Raw genomic sequence first — 22,967 nt, 5'->3', positions numbered from 1 at the left:
CTACTCGACTGTCCAGAAGAAACAGTGCAAACTCGGCGTCCGATTTAAAAATGTTCAATTCTTTGAGTTCTCTCCACCGTTCAAAAGCCTTCCCGATTATTATTCGATTCTTTGACGAAAAACGACGGTATTTCCTCGCCCTAATCCTCCTCCTCTTCTTGGGGATTGCCTCTTCCATGTTAAATGTATCTGGTCCGTTGATAGCATAGGGTTGATAGACGCTGGCTTATTCTTCAGCTCCGACTTCGCGTGCAGGCGCCGTGCACGAACGCAAAAACAAACAACACCCGCCCCTGTCCGTGATTGGTTAGAACACTGTTTATTTTGATTTTGAGTGGTGGTTGTACCCATTTGTTTGTGTGTGCAGATCTCAGAGCCTAGACTGCCTACAGAGACGTGGTTTTTTGACAGCCTGCTAATGGGGCAGGAAGCTAGCGGATCGTTAGGAAAGATTAGATGAATGTGATAATTTTAGTTTGGGCCTGAAATCGCTGATACAACCTTTAAATGCAGCCTTGGTGTTCTTTCAAAAACATTAACAAATCGTAATTATTCACAAATTCTGACGGTAATGTATAAATAATTTGGTAACACTTTACAATAAGGTTTATTAGTTAACATCGGTTAATTTATTAACTAACATGAACTAACAATAAGCAATACATTTGTTACAGTATTTATACATTTTTGATAATGTTAGTTAAAAAAATCCAGCTGTTCGTGTTAGTTCACAGTGCATTAACTAACGCTAATACAACCTTTGATATTACTGTAATAATGTATTAGTAAATGTTGAAATGAATATTAACTAGGATTAATAAATGCTGAAAAAGTATTGTTTATACTTAGTTCATGTTAACTTCAGGTAGTTGACTAATGTTAACTGTGAAAATTATTGTAAAGTGTATTACGTTATTGCATTGAGTTAAAAAACTCAATAAAACGTAATAAATGTATGGTGGTATGTATTGTTTTCAGGTGCTACTGGAAATGTGTATAAGGAATGTACGGTCAACGGCTGGAAAACTGAGGAGAACTCCAGCAGCGTCTGGAGAAATCAGTCAGAGTGTGAAAACCATTATTTTTTCAAGTCTGAGGTGAATATTGCTACCATACATTAAAGAATGGTCTCCATCATGGCATAATGTTTATAATGGCGTCCTGCATACACAGGAAGAAGAGGTATTTCGGCAGTCTGTGCTGAGAGTCTTGTCCATTGTAGGATACTCGCTGTCTTTTTCTTCTCTGTGCTTGGCTGTCCTGATCATGAGTCTCCTGAGGTGAGTTCTGCAGGGCTCAGTGTTGGGTCACTTTTTGTTTCATATACAGTAGTAAGAATGTAACTTTAAAGTGCCCCTATTATGCTATTTTAAATGTTCCTAATGTAGTTTTAGCGTCTCCTCTAACAGGTTTACATGCATTCAAGCTCAAAAACACAGATTTCCTCATAATCTCCACTGCACATCAGCTCTTTTCTCTCAGTGTCTGAAACCCTTCGTCTCTCTAAGCCCCGCCTCTCTGAGAGCTGCTCTGCTGTGATTGGTCAGAAAGCAAACGCTCATTATCATATCTGAATTACAGCTCTTGATCACAGTGATACGAACAGTAACGATGGCGTGGGTTTTACCGTATCAATCTCAGAAAACAGCGTCTTCTCGACACGAACAACACGAACCAAACTCTTCCAGTCTCAGATAAACTAGTGTTTGAGGGCGGAGCTAAGAGACGCTGCTCAGCCAATCAAGACCTGAGGCGGGCATTATGCTAATGAGTTACAAACCTACATAGTTGAGACTGGAAATACTGACGACTCATTTCAGTTCAGAATCGATTCTTTCTTTTGGACGACAAAAACTTTATTTATCTGCACTTTGATTTTGAACAATTGCAGAGCTTTTACATTCACAAACAGCTTCATTAAGGTCATATCCCCCCAAAAGCATAATGTGGGCACTTTAAGATAGTTTGCAAAAATTGTTTTCTTCTAATAACTCTTTAACCACAATCTCACTGGGAAAAGATCACGTTTCATGGTCAACCATTGACTAATTTGGAATATAGGCATTCTCTGATGAATTACACTGTGTTTACATTTAACCACTGTTCTCTGTCATGTACTTGCAGGATTAGATTTATATTTGTTTATGCATTTTCAAGCTAAAGCGCATTTGTTTTCATTGATTAAATTGATTAATTTCTGTCCTGTCCGGTCATTTGTCCGGAGCCCAGAGCTGGCTCCAGATATCTGATACTAATTTTATTCTCCCTAAGCAAGCAATAAACTATTTTTACCTGTTGTTTTCAGGAAGCTTCACTGTACGAGGAACTACATCCACATGAATCTCTTTGTATCGTTCATATTTAGAGCGACAGCCGTAATTACCAAAGAGGTTATATTACAAGTCACGTATACCAATCTTCCCAGCGATGAACTGGGATGGAACAGCTACACAAAATCTGCGGTACAGAAACCTTCATTTGTTTTCGTTTTCACTTCTGTGGAATCATATTATCTGACTCTGCAAAAAAATGCTTTTCTTACTTAGTATTTTTGTCTTATTTCCAGTCCAAATATCAAACATTTCTTAAATCAAGATGCATTTACGAAAGTAGTAGTAGGTATTAAGTCTTGTTTTCTGGGGAAATACAAATTAAGTGCGTTTTTGCTTAAAACAAGCAAAGTTATCTACCAATGTGGTAAAAAAAAAATCTTGTTTCTGTTTGAATTGAGATTATTTTTCTAACCCCATTGGCAGATCATTTAGATTTTTTAAGCATCAACTCACTTAATTTTGATTAATTCCCCCTTAAACAGGACATAATATCTTATGGCATTTCACTCATCTAGTAAACACATCTTGATTTAAGAATTTTTATATATTTGGACTGGAAACAAGACAAAAATACTGTGATACGTCTTACTGTTTGCTATTCTGTAGCGTTTCTATTGTGTAGATGCAGCAAAGATGCAGTAATATAAATGTCAACCCTCCAGATTTCTTTCCTCTGCAAGGCCTCAAAGGTGTCTCTGGAGTATTTTGTGGGATGTAATTACTTCTGGCTTCTAGTGGAGGCGATATTCCTGCACACACTTCTGTTCACTGCGGTGCTGACCCGGAAGAGACTCCTGAAGAAATACATGATCATCGGATGGGGTGCGACTTTTCCTTAATACACAACAATCATTTTCATTGTCCTCATCACACATTTAAAAATGACTTTACTTGATGCCTTTGTGCATAATGCCTTATAAAGGTATTCATAACGTACTGTAAGTTATTATGCATTTATTTTTATAAATAATTGTAGACACAGTTAAAATGCTTTATAATATTTGCATTAAAGGGTCCATTACAAGGCATAATACATGCATTAGAAATACTTTATATACTCATATACTTTAAGTAAAGTGTTACCATGAATTTATTATTTCTACAACTTTATTGAACCGACTCATTCAGGAACTCCATTGTTGTTCGTGATTCCCTGGACCGTAACCAAAACTTTGTATGAAAATAAAAGGTATGTGCCTTTTTTCTTTCTTTTTCTTTTTTTAAATTCAGATTGCCACTTTAAAAGAAAGTTTTGCATCCGTAATACAGAAAATAATTTGTGTGAGAAGGTATTTTATGGTAGAATAAAAAATTTTTGGGAAGGATACACTCTAAAAAACAAGGAAATCCCGCACACTATCAATAGGCCTATACTTGCAAACGAGTATCAATTTTATTTTCTTAGATTACCAATCGCCGTAAAGATCCATTAATAACCAATTAAGCTCAATGACTGAATAATTAACACCACATCATCATAAACAGTTAAAAACATAATTGTTCATAATATCAAAGAAGAAGAGGAAAAAAGGGAAAACAAAAATTATATAATATCACATTAAATAATGCCTCATAATTCATAGCCCTATAGATGATAAAGTCTGAAGCGTAAAAATCCCAAACAAAACAATCCACTTTTTCAATCCCACAAACACATAAGGAGGAAACATCGGGATTCGAAGAGAGAAACGGGATAGTTGACATCTTTACTCCTGATAGCACTCTTATGCTCACCCATTCTTTGTTTTAATTGACGTGAGGCTTTTCCAACATAAACTAAACCACAAGGACACAATGAACGACACAATGAAAGAAAACATTTGGGTACGATTTAATTTGAAGCAGATTGCCAGTAATAATGACAAAAATCGTCCTGGTTGCGTATGCAACCCACCGTTCCCTGAAGGAGGGAACGGAGGACGTAGTCGACGGTCGCCTGAATGGGGAATGTGGCAAGGGGACTACATCCTCCGTTCCCTCCTTCAGGGAACGGTGGGTTGCATACGCAACCAGGACGTTCCCTTTCAGTCGATAACGTCAGACGTAGTCGACGGTCGACTGAATGGGGATCGCGCTAGAGAGCCTATCATCTTCGATTACTATTGAACGAGCCAATGGAATTTGGCGTGCGTGATTTGCATCACACACTCCGCCCCCGCGGCGCGGGTATAAATACGGAAGTGGATGCACGCACTAGTTGCTTTTCGCTGAGGAGCCGAGAGTAACCCGGGGTCAGCGGTGGTCCAGCGGTAGTGGCAAGGGGACTATGTCCTCCGTTCCCTCCTTTAGGGAACGGTGGGTTGCATACGCAACCAGGACGTTCCCTTTCAGTCGATAACGTCAGACGTAGTCGAAGGTCGACTGAATGGGGATAACCTTTGAAAACGCCACTAACGCTGCCACCTTCCAGTGCCTAAACCAAAGCCTCCTGATGCCCCCGCACATTTAAGGTGGGGAAGGACAGGGCTTAGGCCAGGGAAGTCACTGCTGTTCCTACAGGACCACTGGGAAAGCGTTCCTTGTACATTGGAAGGAGGGACGCTGCGGAAGCCATATCCAACCCAGAGGGAGGTAACGTGGAAAATACACATATGAATTGGGCGGAAACCGGGCAGTCTAACATATGGAATGTCACTGGGGTGGCTCCAGCCTAAGACGGGGGAGACACACCGGACAGTGACGGCAGAGAGACTCTGCCGAGGGAAGACACAGGCTCACCGCAGGGAGCCGTATCGTGGAAGAATACACATATGGGGTCGCCGTAGGGACCGCAACATATGGACCCAGCCTAACACGGGTTACACACTGCTTACGAGTGGTAGGCCTAACACCAGACGTTCCGCACGTCCGACGTCGTAGGGGTGTGGAGGAACTCAACAGGGTTCAATTTTAAGGGAACTCAACTGGAGTAGAAAGGCGCACGTATCCAGTCCATAGGAGGGGAATGGCGCAGCAAGCCGACACTTGAACCGGGCTCACGGTGAAACTGGCTTCATGAGAAGGGAGCCCACGGGAAGCAGCGGTTCAACTAGGTGTCGTCCAGCCCCCAACTCTAGAATCTGTTTTAGCAAAGCATATCGTCAACGCCCAGGTGGAGCATTTTACACTCATCATAGAGGAGCTCAACACCTAAGTGGACATGTTGCAACTCGGATTTTTACCGAAATGAAGGCAAGCACTAGTGCGACTTTGCATGGAAGCAGCCTTCCCTCTCTGCTGAATTCCAACAGATATTTGTAGAGCTGGTCTGAGGTCTATGGCTTGCGTTCTGTACACGTCCAAGCGAACGAACAGAGAAGCCAGGGCTGGATCTGCCTCCTCCAGGGCAGCGCTTGCAGGCTCACCACCTGCTCCTATTACGGGAGAGGTAGGAACCTTGGGCACAATCCGAGCCGGGGTCTCAGCTTGTTAGAGTTAGCCAGCCCAGACTCCAGGCACAATACGTTGACCGAAAGCGAGCAAGTCCCTACCCTCTAGTAGAGACTATGCGAGCAGGAGAACTGATATAACAGAATTTTTAACTCACTGACTGCAGTAGCTCAGGGGCGGTCTCTGCAGTGCAGTCGCACCAGGGACAAGGCCCAAGAGGATAAAAAGGGACGCAAGGATTTACAAGACCTTGCTCCTCAGGAACCTGACGATCAGAACGTGCTTCTGCACACTTCTGCAATACGATGAGCGTCGTTTAAACACAGAGGCAACATCATTTTGAGGGTGAAGGAAAACAGCCTACTCCAACCCATTTTGCAGGAAAGAGAGCACTGAAGTGATCGAAAGCTTTCAAGATCTCCTCTGGAGAGAAGACTCAACGACTAGGTTCCACTTCTAAAGGCGTAAGCACGCTACCCATTTCTAGGGGGTGCTTGCAGAAGTGATGGTAACTATCACATGTCCCTGTGATAGCCACCTGAACCTCCGCGTTCAGATGTAAGACCGCCCGGAATCTCCGGGGGAAGAACGCGGGTGCCATCGTGCCCCGTCCCTGAAAGAGTTTTCAGGGGAAGTCAGGAAGGCTGTCGATGGGAACCAGGTCTAGTTGGGCCAATAAGGGGCAACTATGAAGACCTGTTCTTCTCCTGACTTGGCACGTAGGTGCAAGTGACGGGCGCAAAAAGACAGGAGCATTGCTCAACACAACATGTGAAGATCACTGGGCTTCAGGAGCATTTTCTGCTCAGCACTTGAGTGTGATAAGTGCACTGAGCTTCAGGAGCATTCCTGCTCAACACCTGAGTGTGATAAACTCACTGAGCTTCAGGAGCATTTCTGCTCAACACTTGAGCGCGAAGAACTTCACTGAGCAACAGGAGCATTTCTGCTCAGCACTGCGTGTGATGAATTCACTGAGCTACAGGAGCATTTCTGCTCAACACCTGAGTGTGATGAACTCACTGAGCTACAGGAGCATTGCTGCTCAACACTTGAGTGCGATGAACTTCACTGAGTTTCAGGAGCATTTCTGCTCAACATGAAGTGTGATGATTTCACTGACTTGAGCAGGCGCAAGGCGACCATGAGTCGCAGTCGCTTTTAGAAGGCTCACTGGGGTTAAACGCATTTCTGCGGGCCCCTGGGGCAGCTGAGAGCCAGTGTTTGTCCAAGGGTAGTCCGCTCGGTTTATACAAACACTGGCAGGAAGACGAAACCGGAGTGGCAACTGAGCGGCCCCGGAATGGTCATGACCCAGCTGGACCCAGGGGATGGAGTCTCCACTTGCCCTGGCTATAACTGTCGTGAGGCTCGATGGCGGCACGATTGAGTAAAGCGGGAAGAGTGGAACAAAGCGTCCTCAGAAGCTTCTGACTCCAAGGAGGAGGTGACAGGTGAGTTGTGACATGCAAGGGAGGCTTGCGCAACGGTCGCAATGTCTAACAACTCGAGGCACGAATGCCCGTGTAGTTGAGGGTCGCCCAGGCCCCCTTTAAAACACGCCCTTTTGTACATGGCCCCTCTGTTGAAGAGGGTCTGGCAGCAGACCGGGATGAACTATAGTCACACAGGGTGAGCTGCTCTGCCACGGTCACCTCGGGACTTGATCATGAAGCTACCGCTTAAGCGGTCACATATGGAGGAAGCCAAAGGCTGCAACTACCATATACCCCAGGAGCCTCTGAAAGTTCTTTCAGTGGGACCCTTTCTCACTTCAACACCAGCTGAACACATTCTCATTGGTGAGACATGTTAGACTGAGTACATCTCCAAAACTGAAAAAGAGATACTCAGCCCGTGGGCGAGATTACTCTCTTCCAGTTGACCTGAAGACCCAACGGGCTCTGGAGCAATCGAGGGGAAGGACACTGTACTGATACTCCACCCTTACACGCAACACACAGGATGGCCTGCGGTGCGGAAGGTAGAGATCTGAAGCACATGTCTTTCAGGTCGGAGCTGCAGACCAATCTTGGGCCAAGATGGTCACGACCCACCACTTAGTAGCACGAAGAACGAGTTTACAACTGGCCTTCGTACCGGCTGGAGGAGCGGCTATATCAAATCATTCGCCAGCAGGATAAGATAAGCACGCACAAGTCCGGAGCACTGCTCAACACTCGGTGTGATGAATATCACTGAATTTTCAGGAGCACGTCTGCTCAACACCTAATGTGATGATTATCACTGACTTGAGCGGGGTAGCCGAGCCTGAGGTGGGGCAGCAAAGTAGAGATAGTGGTGTTAGTGTGCAGTGCAACACTTACCTGTCTCCACTAGCGGCAGGGGGACGTGAGAAGGCGGATGACCGGGTCCTCGAACGCCCCAAGCTGCCTGCTGACGACCAAGGGAAGCTGGGGGATGTAAGGCTATGACAGGGTCACACCCGCCAGACTGGTCCACTTGGGACCCAGGAATAGAAAATTTGCTCTTTTTCTGAATATCTGGGTAGCGCTGACCCCGTTTTTATAGGGCCCAGCGGCGGAACAAACACACACATAACAAAAAACTACAGCCGGCCCTCCAACCAGCCAGAGGGAGTGGATCGGTGACCACTCCACGAGCAACTCCTCCATCCCTGAGAGCCCGTCCAGGTTCAGCGTTTTCTTTTGCCCTGATGCTTACCACCTGGCTTGGCAGCGCCTGGAGCAGGCTGGGCGCCCCTTCCGCGGCCGGCTCCACGCCGGAACCTGGGTGAAGGCTGCTGCGGTGGTCCGGCGGGAGCTGAGGCGGCTGCGGGCGGACGAACAGGCGGAGGATCTGACCTCGGCGGGCGGGTGAAGGCAGCAGCGTCCCTCCGAGGCAGGATGTGCCGGATGGCCTCCGTCTGTTTCTGGGCTGTAGAGAACTGTTGGGCAAAGGACTCCACAGCGTCGCCTAATAACCCAACCTGGGAAATGGGAGAATCCAGGAACCGAACCTTGTCTGCTTCTCTCATATCGGCCAGGTTGAGCCAGAGATGGTGCTCCTGGACCACAAGTGTGGACATCGCCGAACCGACCGCGCGAGCTGCAACCTTCGTCGCCACTCGGGGGGCGAGGTCAGTTGCAGTGCGGAGCTCACCCATGAGCTCACGGTCCGAACTACCCTCGTGCATGTTCATGAGTGCCTGGGCCTGGTGGACCTGGAGCAACACCATGGCATGCAGAGAGGAAGCGGCTTGCCCACAAGCTTTGTAAGCCTTGCCCGTAAGAGCGGACGAGAACTTACAGGCTTTAGAGGGGTGACGAGGATCACCTCTCCAGGAAGCGGCCGCCGTTGGGCATAACTGCATCGCAACAGCCCGTTCCACTGGAGGGATAGCCTCGTAACCCCTTCACCGCTCCCCCATCAAGGGTAGTGTGGGGGGAGGAGCCACTCAGGCGGTTTCTGGCAGAGAAAGGTGCCATCCATGCCCTCGTAAGCTCCTCATGCACTTCAGGAAAGAAAGGAACCGGGGCGGCGGACTGAGAACCAGTAGGGCCCGCCCCGATATACCAATCATCCAACCGAGACGGCTTGGGACACGGTGGAGGGTTCCACACGAGCCCTAACGCCTCGGCGGCCTTTTTCAGCATAGCTGACATTTCTGGATCTGGCTCGGGCAACACTGGTCTCCCAGAGGGAGGCAGTGCAGCCGAGTCGTCATCTCCAGAGTTCAGCTCCACCTCCGATGCTGCGATTGACATGGTATCCCCTGGAGGGGCCCCAAATGACACGGCTGGCCTGTCCATTACAGAGGGACCAGCGGGATCAATGGGGAGCTCCACCGGTTGCGGTGCGAAAGAGGAGTGAGGGTTCCACGGGGCCTGGCCGGGCGGATTACCCCTCACTGTGATCCTCAGATCACCCAGCTTGGACGGCACCCCAGTCTTTCTCTGGGAAGGTAACCCAGAGGAAGAACAAGGGCGGGGCCCAGAGGTGGGGACTGCACCAACGCTTTTGACACCGAGATGGCCATGTTCCCGCAGTGAGAACATGACTCATCCACGAAAGCTGCCTTGGCATGCTGTAAGCCCAAACATGCGACACAACTTTCGTGACCGTCAGAGGGGGATAGCGCCAGACCGCACCCAGAAACGCACGGATGGAATGGCATCTTGAAAAAGACGCACTCGCACCCGTGTTGCTCTTTTAGGAAATGGGACCGTCACAAGTGCCGGAGCACACAGAGAATGACCGCAGCAAACACTGAATAGTCTTTCAACCAACAGTGAAGCACTCACTTCTCGCCCTCTAACCAACCGTCAACACACAAACAAACAATAGAAATTTGATGATGTTAAAACAGCAGTTGAGCGCTGAGAAGCTCGCGATCACCGCTGCATCACGCTGTAGAACACCAACACTGGAGAGGTCTTCCCGCAAGAACACCGACACACTCGCTCGTTGAATACAACAGCACTCTTCAGAGACATCAAAGACGAACGGCTCCGAAGCGAAAGGCAACTAGTGCGTGCATCCACTTCCGTATTTATACCCGCGCCGCAGGGGCGGAGTGTGTGATGCAAATCACGCACGCCAAATTCCATTGGCTCGTTCAATAGTAATCGAAGATGATAGGCTCTCTAGCGCGATCCCCATTGAGTCGACCGTCGACTACGTCTGACGTTATCGACTGAAAGGGAACTGCAGTTTTAAACTGTGAAATTGTTTGATAAAAAGACTAAAGTTGTACTCCAATTATATTTATTTGCCACATGAAAAATTAGTATATTAAGCTAAACATAAGGGCTTATATCATTATATAATGACTTTAAATGTCTTCACCACAAATAAAATGAATTCGGTAGAAATTTACTATAAAGTTTAATTTGTTATCATTGGCTCATGTTAATTAATGTAGGCTAATAGTAACTGTTGAAGTCAACATTGACTAATACATTATTAAAAGTATTTGTTACCATTAGTTAATGCGCTGTGAGCTAACCTGAACATTGAACAAGTTTTTACTAACATTATGAAAGATTAATAACGGCTTTAAAACAGTTCATGTGTCTCGAGTGGTTGCAGGAAGACAGAAGAATCTTTTCAACACGAAGTTTTAATGGTAATTATAGATCAGCTTAAGTAGAGAACACAAAAAGGATAATTACTAAACAAAACTGACGAACATGAATTAATAATGATGGTAACCAAGGAGACGAAAGAGTAGCGGGAAACCGGACAAAGAAACATGTGACCGATGAAAACACACTGAAAGTCCGTGAACTGACCGTGACATCATGTTATCAAACTAATGCATTTACTAATGTTAACAAATGAAACCTCTCTGTAAAGTGTTGCTATACATTCTTAGGCTTATCCATTATACAGTAATTCTAACCTGTTTAAATATATTTTATCACCTTTTTATTTGTATTTCTTTTGATTATTTTAATTCCTTCTATGTAAAGCACTTTGAATTACCATTGTGTATGAAATGTGCTTTATAAATAAACTTGTCTTGTCTATTAATAAGGCTATATATGCATAATATAATGCATTGCATGTTCTTTTTCTAAAGCTGTTGGTTGAATAATATCAGATGGATCTGGTGGATAATCAGAGGCCCGATAACATTATCTGTGATCGTGAGTATAATGCCTTATGATTTTCATTACAAATGTCTTGTTTCCCTCATGCAACTGTTTTCTTTTAGTGACACGTGAATATGAAAACGGTGGTTTACATCTGCTCTTCTGTAACACAGATTCCCCTGATCCTCGTGCGTGGCGTCTCATGCTGGTCACGAGCCGTGAAACATGACAGTCACAGTATTAGATCAGTCGTTCTGCTTCAGATTGAGTTTGAACTTTCTGCCCTTTACTTTCCTGAGGCGGACCAGCAATTCATAAACATACAGCGAAAATGCGCATTAATATAATAAAATCAAAACCTCATTAACACTCAATCCTGCTAAAAAACAAATCATGCACTGATATAATCATGCACTTGCATGTTGAACTTTTCTGTTGCTTTTACATCTATTTATTCAGACATCTTTTCTCATTTTATATGTGTGTTGAAAACTGAATAGAAAACTTGTCTTTCAGGTCATTTTTTGCATTTTCCTCAAAATCATCCGACTTTTGCTGTCCAAGTTAAAGGCCGACCAGGTGAAGTTCACGGATTACCGGTACAGGTTTGTCGCTGCTCATCTAAACAGCTGTTGCTCGTGTGTATATAAACTGGCGATGCACAATATATCAGCCAACATATCGGTATCGGCCGATATATGTTCATGTTTATTTTTTATCGTTATCGGCCTGATAAGAACAATTGGCTGATATATTAAAGCCGATAAATAATGTATTATTTCCTTCAGCTGACACACTTCCGATGCGCACTGTTCAACATGATAGTTATGAAATTCTTGAAATATGATTAAAATCACTTCAAAAAGGAAAATATGGTTCAGTGCAACCTGTGCAGCGCAAATCTGTCATATATCGGCTACATAAAATTAGGTCCCACTTTATTTGGAGTGGCTTTAAGTATTATGTTCCTTACATCAAAAAATAAGTACAATGTACTTATTGTGTTCATGTTGTATTGTAAAACACTTTTGTTGCTATTGAGGAGTGATACGGGTAAGGTTAGGGTCAGGTGTGTGTGATACGGGTAAGGTTAGGGTCAGGTGTGTGTGTGATACGGGTAAGGTTAGGGTCAGGTGTGTGTGATACGGGTAAGGTTAGGGTCAGGTGTGTGTGATACGGGTAAGGTTAGGGTCAGGTGTGTGTGTGATACGTGTAAGGTTAGGGTCAGGTGTGTGTGATATGGGTAAGGTTAGGGTCAGGTGTGTGTGTGATACGGGTAAGGTTAGGGTCAGGCGTGTGTGATACGGGTAAGGTTAGGGTCAGGTGTGTGTGATACGGGTAAGGTTAGGGTCAGGTGTGTGTGATACGGGTAAGGTTAGGGTCAGGTGTGTGTGTGATACGGGTAAGGTTAGGGTCAGGTGTGTGTGTGATACGGGTAAGGTTAGGGTCAGGTGTGTGTGTGATACGGGTAAGGTTAGGGTCAGGTGTGTGTGATACGGATAAGGTTAGGGTCAGGTGTGTGTGTGATACGGATAAGGTTAGGGTCAGGTGTGTGTGTGATACGGGTAAGGTTAGGGTCAGGTGTGTGTGATACGGGTAAGGTTAGGGTCAGGTGTGTGTGTGATACGGGTAAGGTTAGGGTCAGGTGTGTGTGATACGGGTAAGGTTAGGGTCAGGTGTGTGTGTGATACCAGTAAGGTAAGGGTCAGGTGTGTGTGTGTGATACGGGTAAGGTTAGGGTCAGGTGTGTGTATGATACGGGTAAGGTTAGGGTCAGGTTTGTGTATGATACGGGTAAGGTTAGGGTCAGGTGTGTGTGTGATACGGGTAAGGTTAAGGTCAGGTGTGTGTGTGTGATACGGGTAAGGTTAAGGTCAGGTGTGTGTGTGTGATACGGGTAAGGTTAGGGTCAGGTGTGTGTGTGATACGGGTAAGGTTAAGGTCAGGTGTGTGTGTGTGATACGGGTAAGGTTAGGGTCAGGTGTGTGTGCGATACGGGTATGGTTAGGGTCAGGTGTGTGTGTGATATGGGTAAGGTTAGGGTCAGGTGTGTGTGTGATACAGATAAGGTTGGGTCAGGTGTGTGTGTGTGATACGGGTATGGTTAGGGTCAGGTGTGTGTGTGATATGGGTAAGGTTAGGGTCAGGTGTGTGTGTGATACAGATAAGGTTGGGTCAGGTGTGTGTGTGTGATACGGGTATGGTTAGGGTCAGGTGTGTGTGTGATACAGATAAGGTTGGGTCAGGTGTGTGTGTGTGATACGGGTATGGTTAGGGTAAGGTGTGTGTGTGATACGGGTAAGGTTAGGGTCAGGTGTGTGTGATACGGGTAAGGTTAGGGTCAGGTGTGTGTGTGATACCAGTAAGGTAAGGGTCAGGTGTGTGTGTGATACGGGTAAGGTTAAGTTCAGGTGTGTGTATGATACGGGTAAGGTTAGGGTCAGGTTTGTGTATGATACGGGTAAGGTTAGGGTCAGGTGTGTGTGTGTGATACGGGTAAGGTTAGGGTCAGGTGTCTGTGTGATATGGGTAAGGTTAGGGTCAGGTGTGTGTGTGATACAGATAAGGTTGGGTCAGGTGTGTGTGTGTGATACGGGTAAGGTTAGGGTCAGGTGTGTGTGTGATACAGATAAGGTTGGGTCAGGTGTGTGTGTGTGTGATACGGGTAAGGTTAGGGTCAGGTGTGTGTGCGATACGGGTAAGGTTAGGGTCTGGTGTGTGTGATACGGGTAAGGTTAGGGTCAGGTGTGTGTGTGTGATACGGGTAAGGTTAGGGTCGGGTGTGTGTGCGATACGGGTATGGTTAGGGTCAGGTGTGTGTGTGATATGGGTAAGGTTAGGGTCAGGTGTGTGTGTGATACAGATAAGGTTGGGTCAGGTGTGTGTGTGTGATACGGGTAAGGTTAGGGTAAGGTGTGTGTGTGATACAGATAAGGTTGGGTCAGGTGTGTGTGTGTGTGATACGGGTAAGGTTAGGGTCAGGTGTGTGTGCGATACGGGTAAGGTTAGGGTCTGGTGTGTGTGATACGGGTAAGGTTAGGGTCAGGTGTGGGTGTGATACGGGTAAGGTTAGGGTCAGGTGTGTGTGTGATACGGGTAAGGTTAGGGTCAGGTGTGTGTGATACGGGTAAGGTTAGGGTCAGGCGTGTGTGATACGGGTAAGGTTAGGGTCAGGTGTGTGTGTTACGGGTAAGGTTAGGGTCAGGTGTGTGTGTGATACGGGTAAGGTTAAGGTCAGGTGTGTGTGATACGGGTAAGGTTAGGGTCAGGTGTGTGTGTTACGGGTAAGGTTAGGGTCAGGTGTGTGTGTGATACGGGTAAAGTTAGGGTCAGGTGTGTGTGATACGGGTAAGGTTAGGGTCAGGTGTGTGTGATACGGGTAAGGTTAGGGTCAGGTGTGTGTGATACGGGTAAGGTTAGGGTCAGGTGTGTGTGATACGGGTAAGGTTAGGGTCAGGTGTGTGTGATACGGGTAAGGTTAGGGTCAGGTGTGTGTGTGATACGGGTAAGGTTAGGGTCAGGTGTGTGTGATACGGGTAAGGTTAGGGTCAGGCGTGTGTGATACGGGTAAGGTTAGGGTCAGGCGTGTGTGATACGGGTAAGGTTAGGGTCAGGTGTGTGTGTGATACGGGTAAGGTTAGGGTCAGGTGTGTGTGTTACGGGTAAGGTTAGGGTCAGGTGTGTGTGTGATACGGGTAAGGTTAAGGTCAGGTGTGTGTGATACGGGTAAGGTTAGGGTCAGGTGTGTGTGATACGGGTAAGGTTAGGGTCAGGTGTGTGTGATACGGGTAAGGTTAGGGTCAGGTGTGTGTGATACGGGTAAGGTTAGGGTCAGGTGTGGTGGTATGAGTAGGTTTAAGGGTGGGTTAAGGTGTAAGGGAAGGGTCAACTGTGTAATTACAATTGTAATTACATATATTAATTACAACTGTAATTACATGCAGGTATTTTCAAACTATAATTATAATGTAAAAACATGTATGTACACAATAAGTCCATTGTATCAAATTATTAATTTCAGTGTAATTATTAATTTCAGTATACATAGTACTTAAAGCCACTTAATATAAAGTGGGACCTAAAATTATCATGAGAACATTATATTATAATTATATATTATATATATATATTATATATATTATAATTGTGTGATTGGGACATGATGAGACTTTCGTTTTTGTAATCAAGCTCTCAAAAATTATATAAAAATTTGGATTTAGATTTATCGGCCATTATATGGGTTATCGGCTTTCAAATATAAAGAATTATCGGTTATCGGCTTTCAAATATAAAGAATTATCAGTTATTGTATCGGGCAAAAATGTTCATATCGTGCATCCATAATAAAAACTCACACATTTCCCACGGTTTACAGTTTAGCCAGAGCAACGCTTGTGTTGATTCCTCTGCTCGGGATCCATGAGATCGTCTTCACCATAATCATAGACGAGTCAGTGGAAGGAAGCAACCGATACGCTCGAAACTTCGTCCACCTGACCCTGAGCTCGTTCCAGGTGAGGAAACTCCTCGTTTCTCCGGTCCCGACTCAGAGAAGCCTCTAACCGTGAGCTTTATTGTTCAACAGGGTCTGTTAGTTGCAGTGCTGTACTGCTTTGCAAATGGAGAGGTACGTTTGGTGAAGGCGTTTTAAAAGTGTGAGATAGCGCTGCACAATTACTCGCAATTTACATGTAATCGCACTTAAACCAGTTTGGCTTATCGCGATTGTGAAATGGTAAAGTGTGTGATTGTTAGTTGTGCGCAGCTCGTCAGTGATGATCGTCTGTAAACGCGTCTCACTCTGAAAGCTCTGAGTTTGAGTCGCTTATAGTGTGGATTTGAAAAAGCAACACACGTCAAACATCTTTCCAGACATGAGAAGCATTTATGAACCTCTTGTCCAACAAAAGACATTTAATAACACACTTTTGCTCCAGACTCACTTCATCAGGACAGCTTAGCTCCTCCTCCTGTGAGATGATGAGCTTCTGACACAGAATAATGCAGTCGAGTGTTTATTACTCATGTTTCATCAATCAGAGCGTTTCAATCTTCTGTTTATTCGGAGACAGAGAGTGTGATGACCATAGAGATATCCTGGAGTGATCTGTGTTATCTTACTTCTGCAGGGCGTGTGTGTGTGTGTGTGTGTGTGTGTGTGTGTTTGTGATACACCCTCTAGTGTTCAGAGGGATATGTGGTGTGGTGTGTGTGTGTGTGTGTGTGTGTGTGTGTGTGTGTGTGTGTGTGTGTGTGTGTGTGTGTGTGAGACGCCCTCTAGTGTTCAGAGGGATATGGGGTGTGGTGTGGTGTGTGTGTGTGTGTGTGTGTGTGTGTGTGTGTGTGTGTGTGTGTGTGTGTGTGTGTGTGTCTGTGTGTGTGTGTGTGTGTGTGTGTGTGTGTGTGTGTGTGTGTGTGTGTGTGTGTGTGTGAGACGCCCTCTAGTGTTCAGAGGGATATGGGGTGTGTGTGTGTTTGTGTGTGTGTGTGTGTGTGTGTGTGTGTGTGTTTGTGAGATACCCTCCAGTGTTCAGAGGGATATGTGGTGTGTGTGTGTGTGTGTGTGTGTGTGAGATGCCCTCTAGTGTTCAGAGGGATATGTGGTGTGTGTGTGTGTGTGTGTGTGTGTGTGTGTGTGTGTGTGTGTGTGTGTGTGTGTGTGTGTGTGTGTGTGTGTGTGTGTGTGTGTGTGTGTGAGATGCCCTCTAGTGTTCAGAGGGATATGTGGTGTGTGTGTTTGTGTTTGTGTGTGTGTGTGTTTGAGACGCCTTCTAGTGTTCAGAGGGATATGTGGTGTGTGTGTGTTTGTGTGTGTGTGTGTGTGTGTGTGTGTGTGTGTGTGTGTGACTCATCAGTCGTACTTCACTGACAAGCTGCGCATAAAATAATCACAGCCTTTGCCAAATCGCGTGCGGTTTTATTGTGATTAATTGTGCAGCACTAGTGTGAGAGTTATTATTTCCACCATAATAACCTGATTTGTAAACATGTCCAGGTCCAGGCGGAGCTGAAGAAGCGCTGGCAGCTGTTCGTTTCTTCCAATCACTTCGAGGTCCACAACTGCTTCGCGGACATTCACCCCAAACACCTGTGGAAGTGTTCGCAAAAGAGTTCAGGACAAAACCAGGAGCAGAGCCAATCCAATGAGGACGCAGGCCACGCCCCCTCACAGGTGCATCCGCAGGTGACCGACCAATCAGCAGAGGAGCTGGCCTGTGGGCGGAGCTTAGGCCTGGAGTTTTACATGAGGAAGAGTTTGTCCAGCAGCGACGGGGAAATGACTTTAGGAGAGACTATGGAGGAGATCATCGAGGAGAGCGAGTTCTGAGACTCATTTTTATATAAATATGTAATTAGGGATGTATATTTCCACTCTTTAACCACTGTAAATTATTCAAGATTGTTTACGCCACAGAATAAAAAAAGGTAATTGTGACTTTTTAAATCACAATTCTGACTCTGTCGCAATTCGGACTTCATAATGTTTATATCTGAAAAAAGGTCTGAAATGTGAGATAAAAAGTTGCAATTTGCACTATAATTTTTTTTTTCAATTGCTTAACTTATTTTGATGAGTTAAAGCAATGTAAAAACATGTGTTGTCCTAACTTATTGATCATATAATTTTTTTCAGTGTAGGCTGTGCAAGGATTAATCGATTAAAAGATTGTGTTTACATAATATGCGTGTGTGTACTGTGTGTAATTATTTTGTATATATAAATACACACACATGCATGTATATATTTGATAAATATTTACATGTATATATTGTATATATATTATATTATACATAAATATAAATATTTTATATATAAATAACACATATTTCTTAAATATATACAACATACATGTGTGTATCAATATATATATTTATATATACAAAATAATTTTACACAGTACACACCTTTATTATGTAAACAGAAACTTTTATTTGAGCTGCGATTAATCGTTTTACATCATTATCGCAATGACCTTTTTTGTTTTTATTCCGTGGCAGAAACGAGCTTCCATAGTAAATGGCTTCCATTATGTTTTTGATACCTGATTTTTGTACATCTATATGACTCAAGGTCCACAATCTAATCTAAGCTTTGACATACTGCTGTTGTTTATTTGAAATCGCAGTGCTCAAGAAACGCCTCATCCGCTCCTTGAATACGACACTGTGATTATACAGCAGTAAAGCGCCGGTGATCGACACTCATACAGAAGATCTCCAGCTTTATTATCCAGATCATTGAGCCAAAACTATAGTGCAAACGCGAAAGAAATGCAAATCTTGACATGCATTAATGTTTCCATATTTGCTACATTGTTGCCTTTCACTATGCAAGATAATATTAATAGATGTATTTTATTATATGCATTTAGCTTTGCATCTTTTGAGTCAAAACCACCAGTTGAGAGCCACTGCATTTTCATGTGCTTCAAATAAACATTTTCAAAATGCAAAGGGAGCACGATTAAATTGAACAGCAAATATTTTCACTCCGTTATACAAGAATGCATACTAGAAGAATGGAGAAGAACAACAGAACGCTAAAATACTCAATATAGTAGCTAGCATCAGTAGAATACTAAAATGAAACGTTTGCATGACTGTTACATACATATAGTGTTTTATTGCTGGGCAAGTTAGTGTGAAGCAAAGTTGTGGATTATTTGCATAATTGGCATGTTTCACAGCACATGGACAGCGATGACTGTGAATGTGACCTTTTGACCCTTGTGGGTCACATGGCCAGTGGAATGCTTGTATCCGTGTATTTCATGCCAGAGGAAGATTAAATGCATTCCTGTTGCCATTTTTAACAGTCCGTTATGTTTTATACTGCATGTCGGTGGTAATAAACAACATTTTTACATGCATATTCCATGGCACACATTGAATTGAATTCCTATCAGTCGTTTATCTCAGTCAGTGTGTAACAGCAGAAATGCACATGAACTTTTTACACTTTAATTATTTAAAAGAGTCAGATTGAACTAGAACAAGTAGCAGTATTTTAAACACATCATTGCTTCTTCTCTTTGAGCCTTTCTTGGACCTTTTGGGGCTCGTCGAACTGAATCAGCCGGAGAATGTTCTTATTGCCCATAACTCCCTGAATGAACTCTCCCTCCGTTATTTTACCTGACGACATAAAGAAAATGCATTCTTCAAAGCTCAATAAAGGGTATTCTGTTAAAGTCCCCCTGTGGAGAAAATCCAGCGTTTAATGTTGTTAATATGTCTGTGGTGTTTTTAATACGCTTTAAGACAAACCATGTGTAAATTCATAAGTCGACAGCATTGCTGAGTATTTTCTGCTTAAAACTGCAGTGAACCAAAGACAGTCTCAAAAACACGCTTTGAAATCGCTGGTGTTTCTGACGTCACAAACTTGTAACCAATCAGATCAACGTGTGATCGTCAACGAGTGAGTGAGTGAGTGAGTGAGTGAGTGGAGGCGGGGCTCATTTGCATATTCATTGTATACTAAATGAGGCAAGGGTGTCGAGTTATATTCAAGGCATGAAGATTTTTTTCAAGGAAAAAACTTTAAATATGTAATTTTGCCGATCAAAGATGAGTTTTAAGAGATATAATTATTGAGTACAGGGGGACTTTAAATTTCATATTCTATATCCTCGTCATCTAAGACATTTAACATGTGCAAATAGTCACTTACCATTTTCTTTTTTCCCAAAAAAGTCCCAAATTTTATCAGTTCGTTTTTCTGGGGTGTTCTCGTCATCCGGAAGGTTTTTCTGGTCTTCTTTGGAGATCATGTTGAATATTGACTGCAAAGAGGAGCAAAAGTTATGAACAAACGTTCTTCAGTAACATTAATAGAACATTCGTTCAACGTTATCTGGTCTTTAATAATGTTCTCAGAACGTTAGCACAAAAACATAATTTTCTGAAATGTTTTAGTTGAACGTTTTTTAAATTTACTTACTTGTTTTGGAACGTTCAGATTCAAAAGTAACATTCTCATAATTTTTGCAAAATGGAATATTTATACACTGTAAAAAATTAATCATGGGTCTTGTTATTTTCATTTAAAACATTAAGGGGATAAAAATATTACTTAAAATATATGTGGATACTTTACTAAGAAAATAGTGGTTCAGTGTTGTATAGAAAATATTGAGAACATTTCACTAATAAAACCAAGAGATACATTTTCCACATTTTTTAAAGGAAACACAGTTTTGAGGCTTGAATTGAGGAACCGATTAAGCTGATAAAATTAAGAAATTTATTTTAAGAGAATTAGTTCAACTATGCGTTTTTATTTAGAGACACCATTGTTGAAGTTTTGATTGTTACCGTTGTCCAGACGATTAGATCTTATGGTTAGGTTGTGAATAACAGCATTTATTAATATTATGAAGCATGTTGTTTTGATCATTGACCGATAACTTTGCTAATGCCAGTGCTTATTTCTGAGTCTATTAAATACACAATATAACTCAAAGTCAAAAATAAACAGGTCATTTCCATTCACTCTAAACCAAATACTTTTGAGAGTCGACTTAAATTAAAATCAAATTAAAAAAAGCTAATTTCCCTAAAAATATTAAATTCATCGTGTCATAGACTAAAATAATTAGGGGATTTTACATGATTTATTCAGGAATAAAGAAATAAACCTTAAAAACTACAAAAAAATATCATGTGTAATAGTGTTAACATCAAAGTAAATAGCACAACATGTTTTACTGTGTAAGAAAAAATTGGATGTTCAGAAGTAATATTTTCAAAACGTTCTTAGTTCGCCGAGACACTGGAGTCTGTGAATAAATCTGAGCTGGTTTTCATTCACCTTCACTATTTCATGAATCTCGTTTTTGGTGATGCTGCCGTTCCTGTCCACGTCGTACAGAGCGAAGGCCCACTCCAGCTTCTCCAGGGTCTTCCCCGAGGACGTCAGATGCAGAGCCACGATGTACTCTTTAAAGGGGACATATCATGAAAATCTGACTTTCTCCGTGTGTAAGTGCTATAATCCGGTGCTTCTACCAACACAGAAACGTGAAAAGTGAAACCCAGTAACTTTGTTCTGGTGAGTCTTTCTCTGCAAGCATGACAAAGAATAAGACGATCAGATTTCTCTCCTTCTGACGTATGAAGAGGATCTCATTATAATATTATAATATTAATGTGCACGTTTACACCCACGACACGACGTTTGGTTTCTCGAGCGCCAACAGTGAGCAGTTCTAACGCACCGGCAGAAGATCCAGCAAAGCCTGAAACTGTTCTGTCGTTGAGCACAGACGAGCACTGAACACTATTGACCAGAACATGTCACCGCTGTCTTATAAACACCTCAGGAACTGTGGACACTTGTGTAGAAGTTCAACATGATGATGAGATGATCAGTGTTACTCCACAACAACTACATAAATGTCTCCACTAACATTCAGAAACTCTTCCTGAGTCTCTCCGTAAGGCTGCACTCGCTACTGGTTATTCTGGGATTCTGGATGAGTGAGATTGGCCTGTTTTGTTATTGCTGGAGTTTCTGAAACTCGTGTAAAGACTCCGCCCACTTCTGAACGGAGGCGGAGCTGTAGCTCATTTGCATTTAAAGCGACACACCCAAAAAGGGGAGAATTTGTCAAGCTAGTCAAGTCACCTTCGTTTATACAGCGCTTTTAACAATATAGACTGTTTCAAAGCAGCTTTACAGTGATAATATGAGATTACAGTAACAGAGATTGTTATGGCTTTACAGCAGATCTAGAATAAAGTTATTGTCCAGATAAAGTTAGTTTTGATTGATTCGCTTCCTTTGCAAAGATCATTAGTTATTAACTCCGTGGCCGCTAACTCGACCGTTCTAACAGAAAACCCTTAACGCGCTCCTGGAGACTGCAAACCCTAAAACAGGGTCCAAGCTGCAAGCGTAAGAACAGTTTGAAAAACGTTATCATCTCCCCGTAACCCTCAAAAACGCGAATCTGTGAAAACGCCAACGCCATGCACACTACGCGCTACACGCATATACACAAGCTATAATAAATGATCTGGTAGTTTGAGCTGATATTTCACAGACACATTCTGAGGACACCATAGATTTATAAGACATCTTGTGAAAAGAGGCATAATATGTTTACGCACCTTTAAAGTCCAGCGTCCCGTCGCTGTCGGAGTCGAAGCTCCTGAAGACGTGTTGAGCGTACGCTTTGGGGTCGGCGTCGGGGAAGAAGCTGGCGTAGATGCTCTCGAACTGCTCTCGACTGATGCGCCCCGTCGGACACTCGTTCAAGAACTTCTGGTACCAGACGTAAAGCTGCTCCTCGCTGTACTTGGTGTTCATCTTCAGGTCCTCCAGAAGATCTTTGGAAAGCGCTCCACTTCTAGCATTGCCCATCTTCTCAATTACTTTTCAGATTGTGAGCGAGTGTTCAGGATCTGCTTTTAAACCCACCGGAGGATTAGCGAGGATGAAGCCGTGATTATGGCTGATTTGATAGTGAGAGATTTTCAGGAATATATCAGACTTATGTCACAGCAGGAAACCTCTTGATCTTATTTGATGCATTCGGATTAAATCACAATATGCTGTTGCTCAACACATTTTCTGTGGTACAACATAGAGGAGTGATGTATCCCTGCATATATATATATATATATGCAAATATGTGGTTTTAAAAGTTAGAGAATGATCAATATTGAGAGGCAATACCAATTATTTTTGGTTTATTTGTTC

General features: G+C 43.5%; 2 protein-coding genes across 4 annotated transcripts in view; one reads left to right on the top strand and one right to left on the bottom strand.

Annotated features, from left to right (window-relative positions):
- Positions 1–17,782, top strand: part of glp2r (glucagon-like peptide 2 receptor) — a 38,761-nt gene extending 20,979 nt beyond the window's left edge. Inside the window, exons 5-14 of one of the 3 annotated variants that reach the window (XM_077245753.1) lie at positions 979–1,097; positions 1,174–1,280; positions 2,306–2,462; positions 3,014–3,155; positions 3,462–3,522; positions 11,248–11,314; positions 11,777–11,865; positions 15,636–15,774; positions 15,846–15,887; positions 17,256–17,782. In XM_077245753.1, coding sequence (XP_077101868.1) covers positions 979–1,097; positions 1,174–1,280; positions 2,306–2,462; positions 3,014–3,155; positions 3,462–3,522; positions 11,248–11,314; positions 11,777–11,865; positions 15,636–15,774; positions 15,846–15,887; positions 17,256–17,588 — 1,256 coding nt within the window. In that variant the 3' untranslated portion in view covers positions 17,589–17,782. Of the gene's footprint in view, positions 1–978; positions 1,098–1,173; positions 1,281–2,305; positions 2,463–2,995; positions 3,156–3,461; positions 3,523–11,247; positions 11,315–11,776; positions 11,866–15,635; positions 15,775–15,845; positions 15,888–17,255 lie in introns of all 3 variants that reach the window. The other 2 variants (XM_077245747.1, XM_077245761.1) reach the window with 2 other exon arrangements.
- A 385-nt stretch (positions 17,783–18,167) lies between these two features.
- On the bottom strand, positions 18,168–22,629 carry rcvrnb (recoverin b). The gene is made up of 4 exons (XM_077245625.1): positions 22,376–22,629; positions 21,075–21,202; positions 19,935–20,046; positions 18,168–19,396 (listed from the first exon to the last, which is right to left on the bottom strand). The coding sequence occupies exons 1-4, from the start codon at positions 22,626–22,628 to the stop codon at positions 19,278–19,280; spliced, it is 612 nt and encodes a 203-aa protein (XP_077101740.1). The 5' UTR covers position 22,629; the 3' UTR covers positions 18,168–19,277.
- Positions 22,630–22,967: the final 338 nt, after the last annotated feature.

The sequence above is a fragment of the Siphateles boraxobius genome, unplaced genomic scaffold (assembly GCF_051911475.1).
Source record: "Siphateles boraxobius isolate OS27281-9 unplaced genomic scaffold, OSU_SipBor_1 103, whole genome shotgun sequence".
Taxonomy (NCBI): domain Eukaryota; kingdom Metazoa; phylum Chordata; class Actinopteri; order Cypriniformes; family Leuciscidae; genus Siphateles; species Siphateles boraxobius.
Note: the sequence above shows the minus strand (reverse complement) of the source record. Positions and strands in the feature narration are given on the sequence as shown.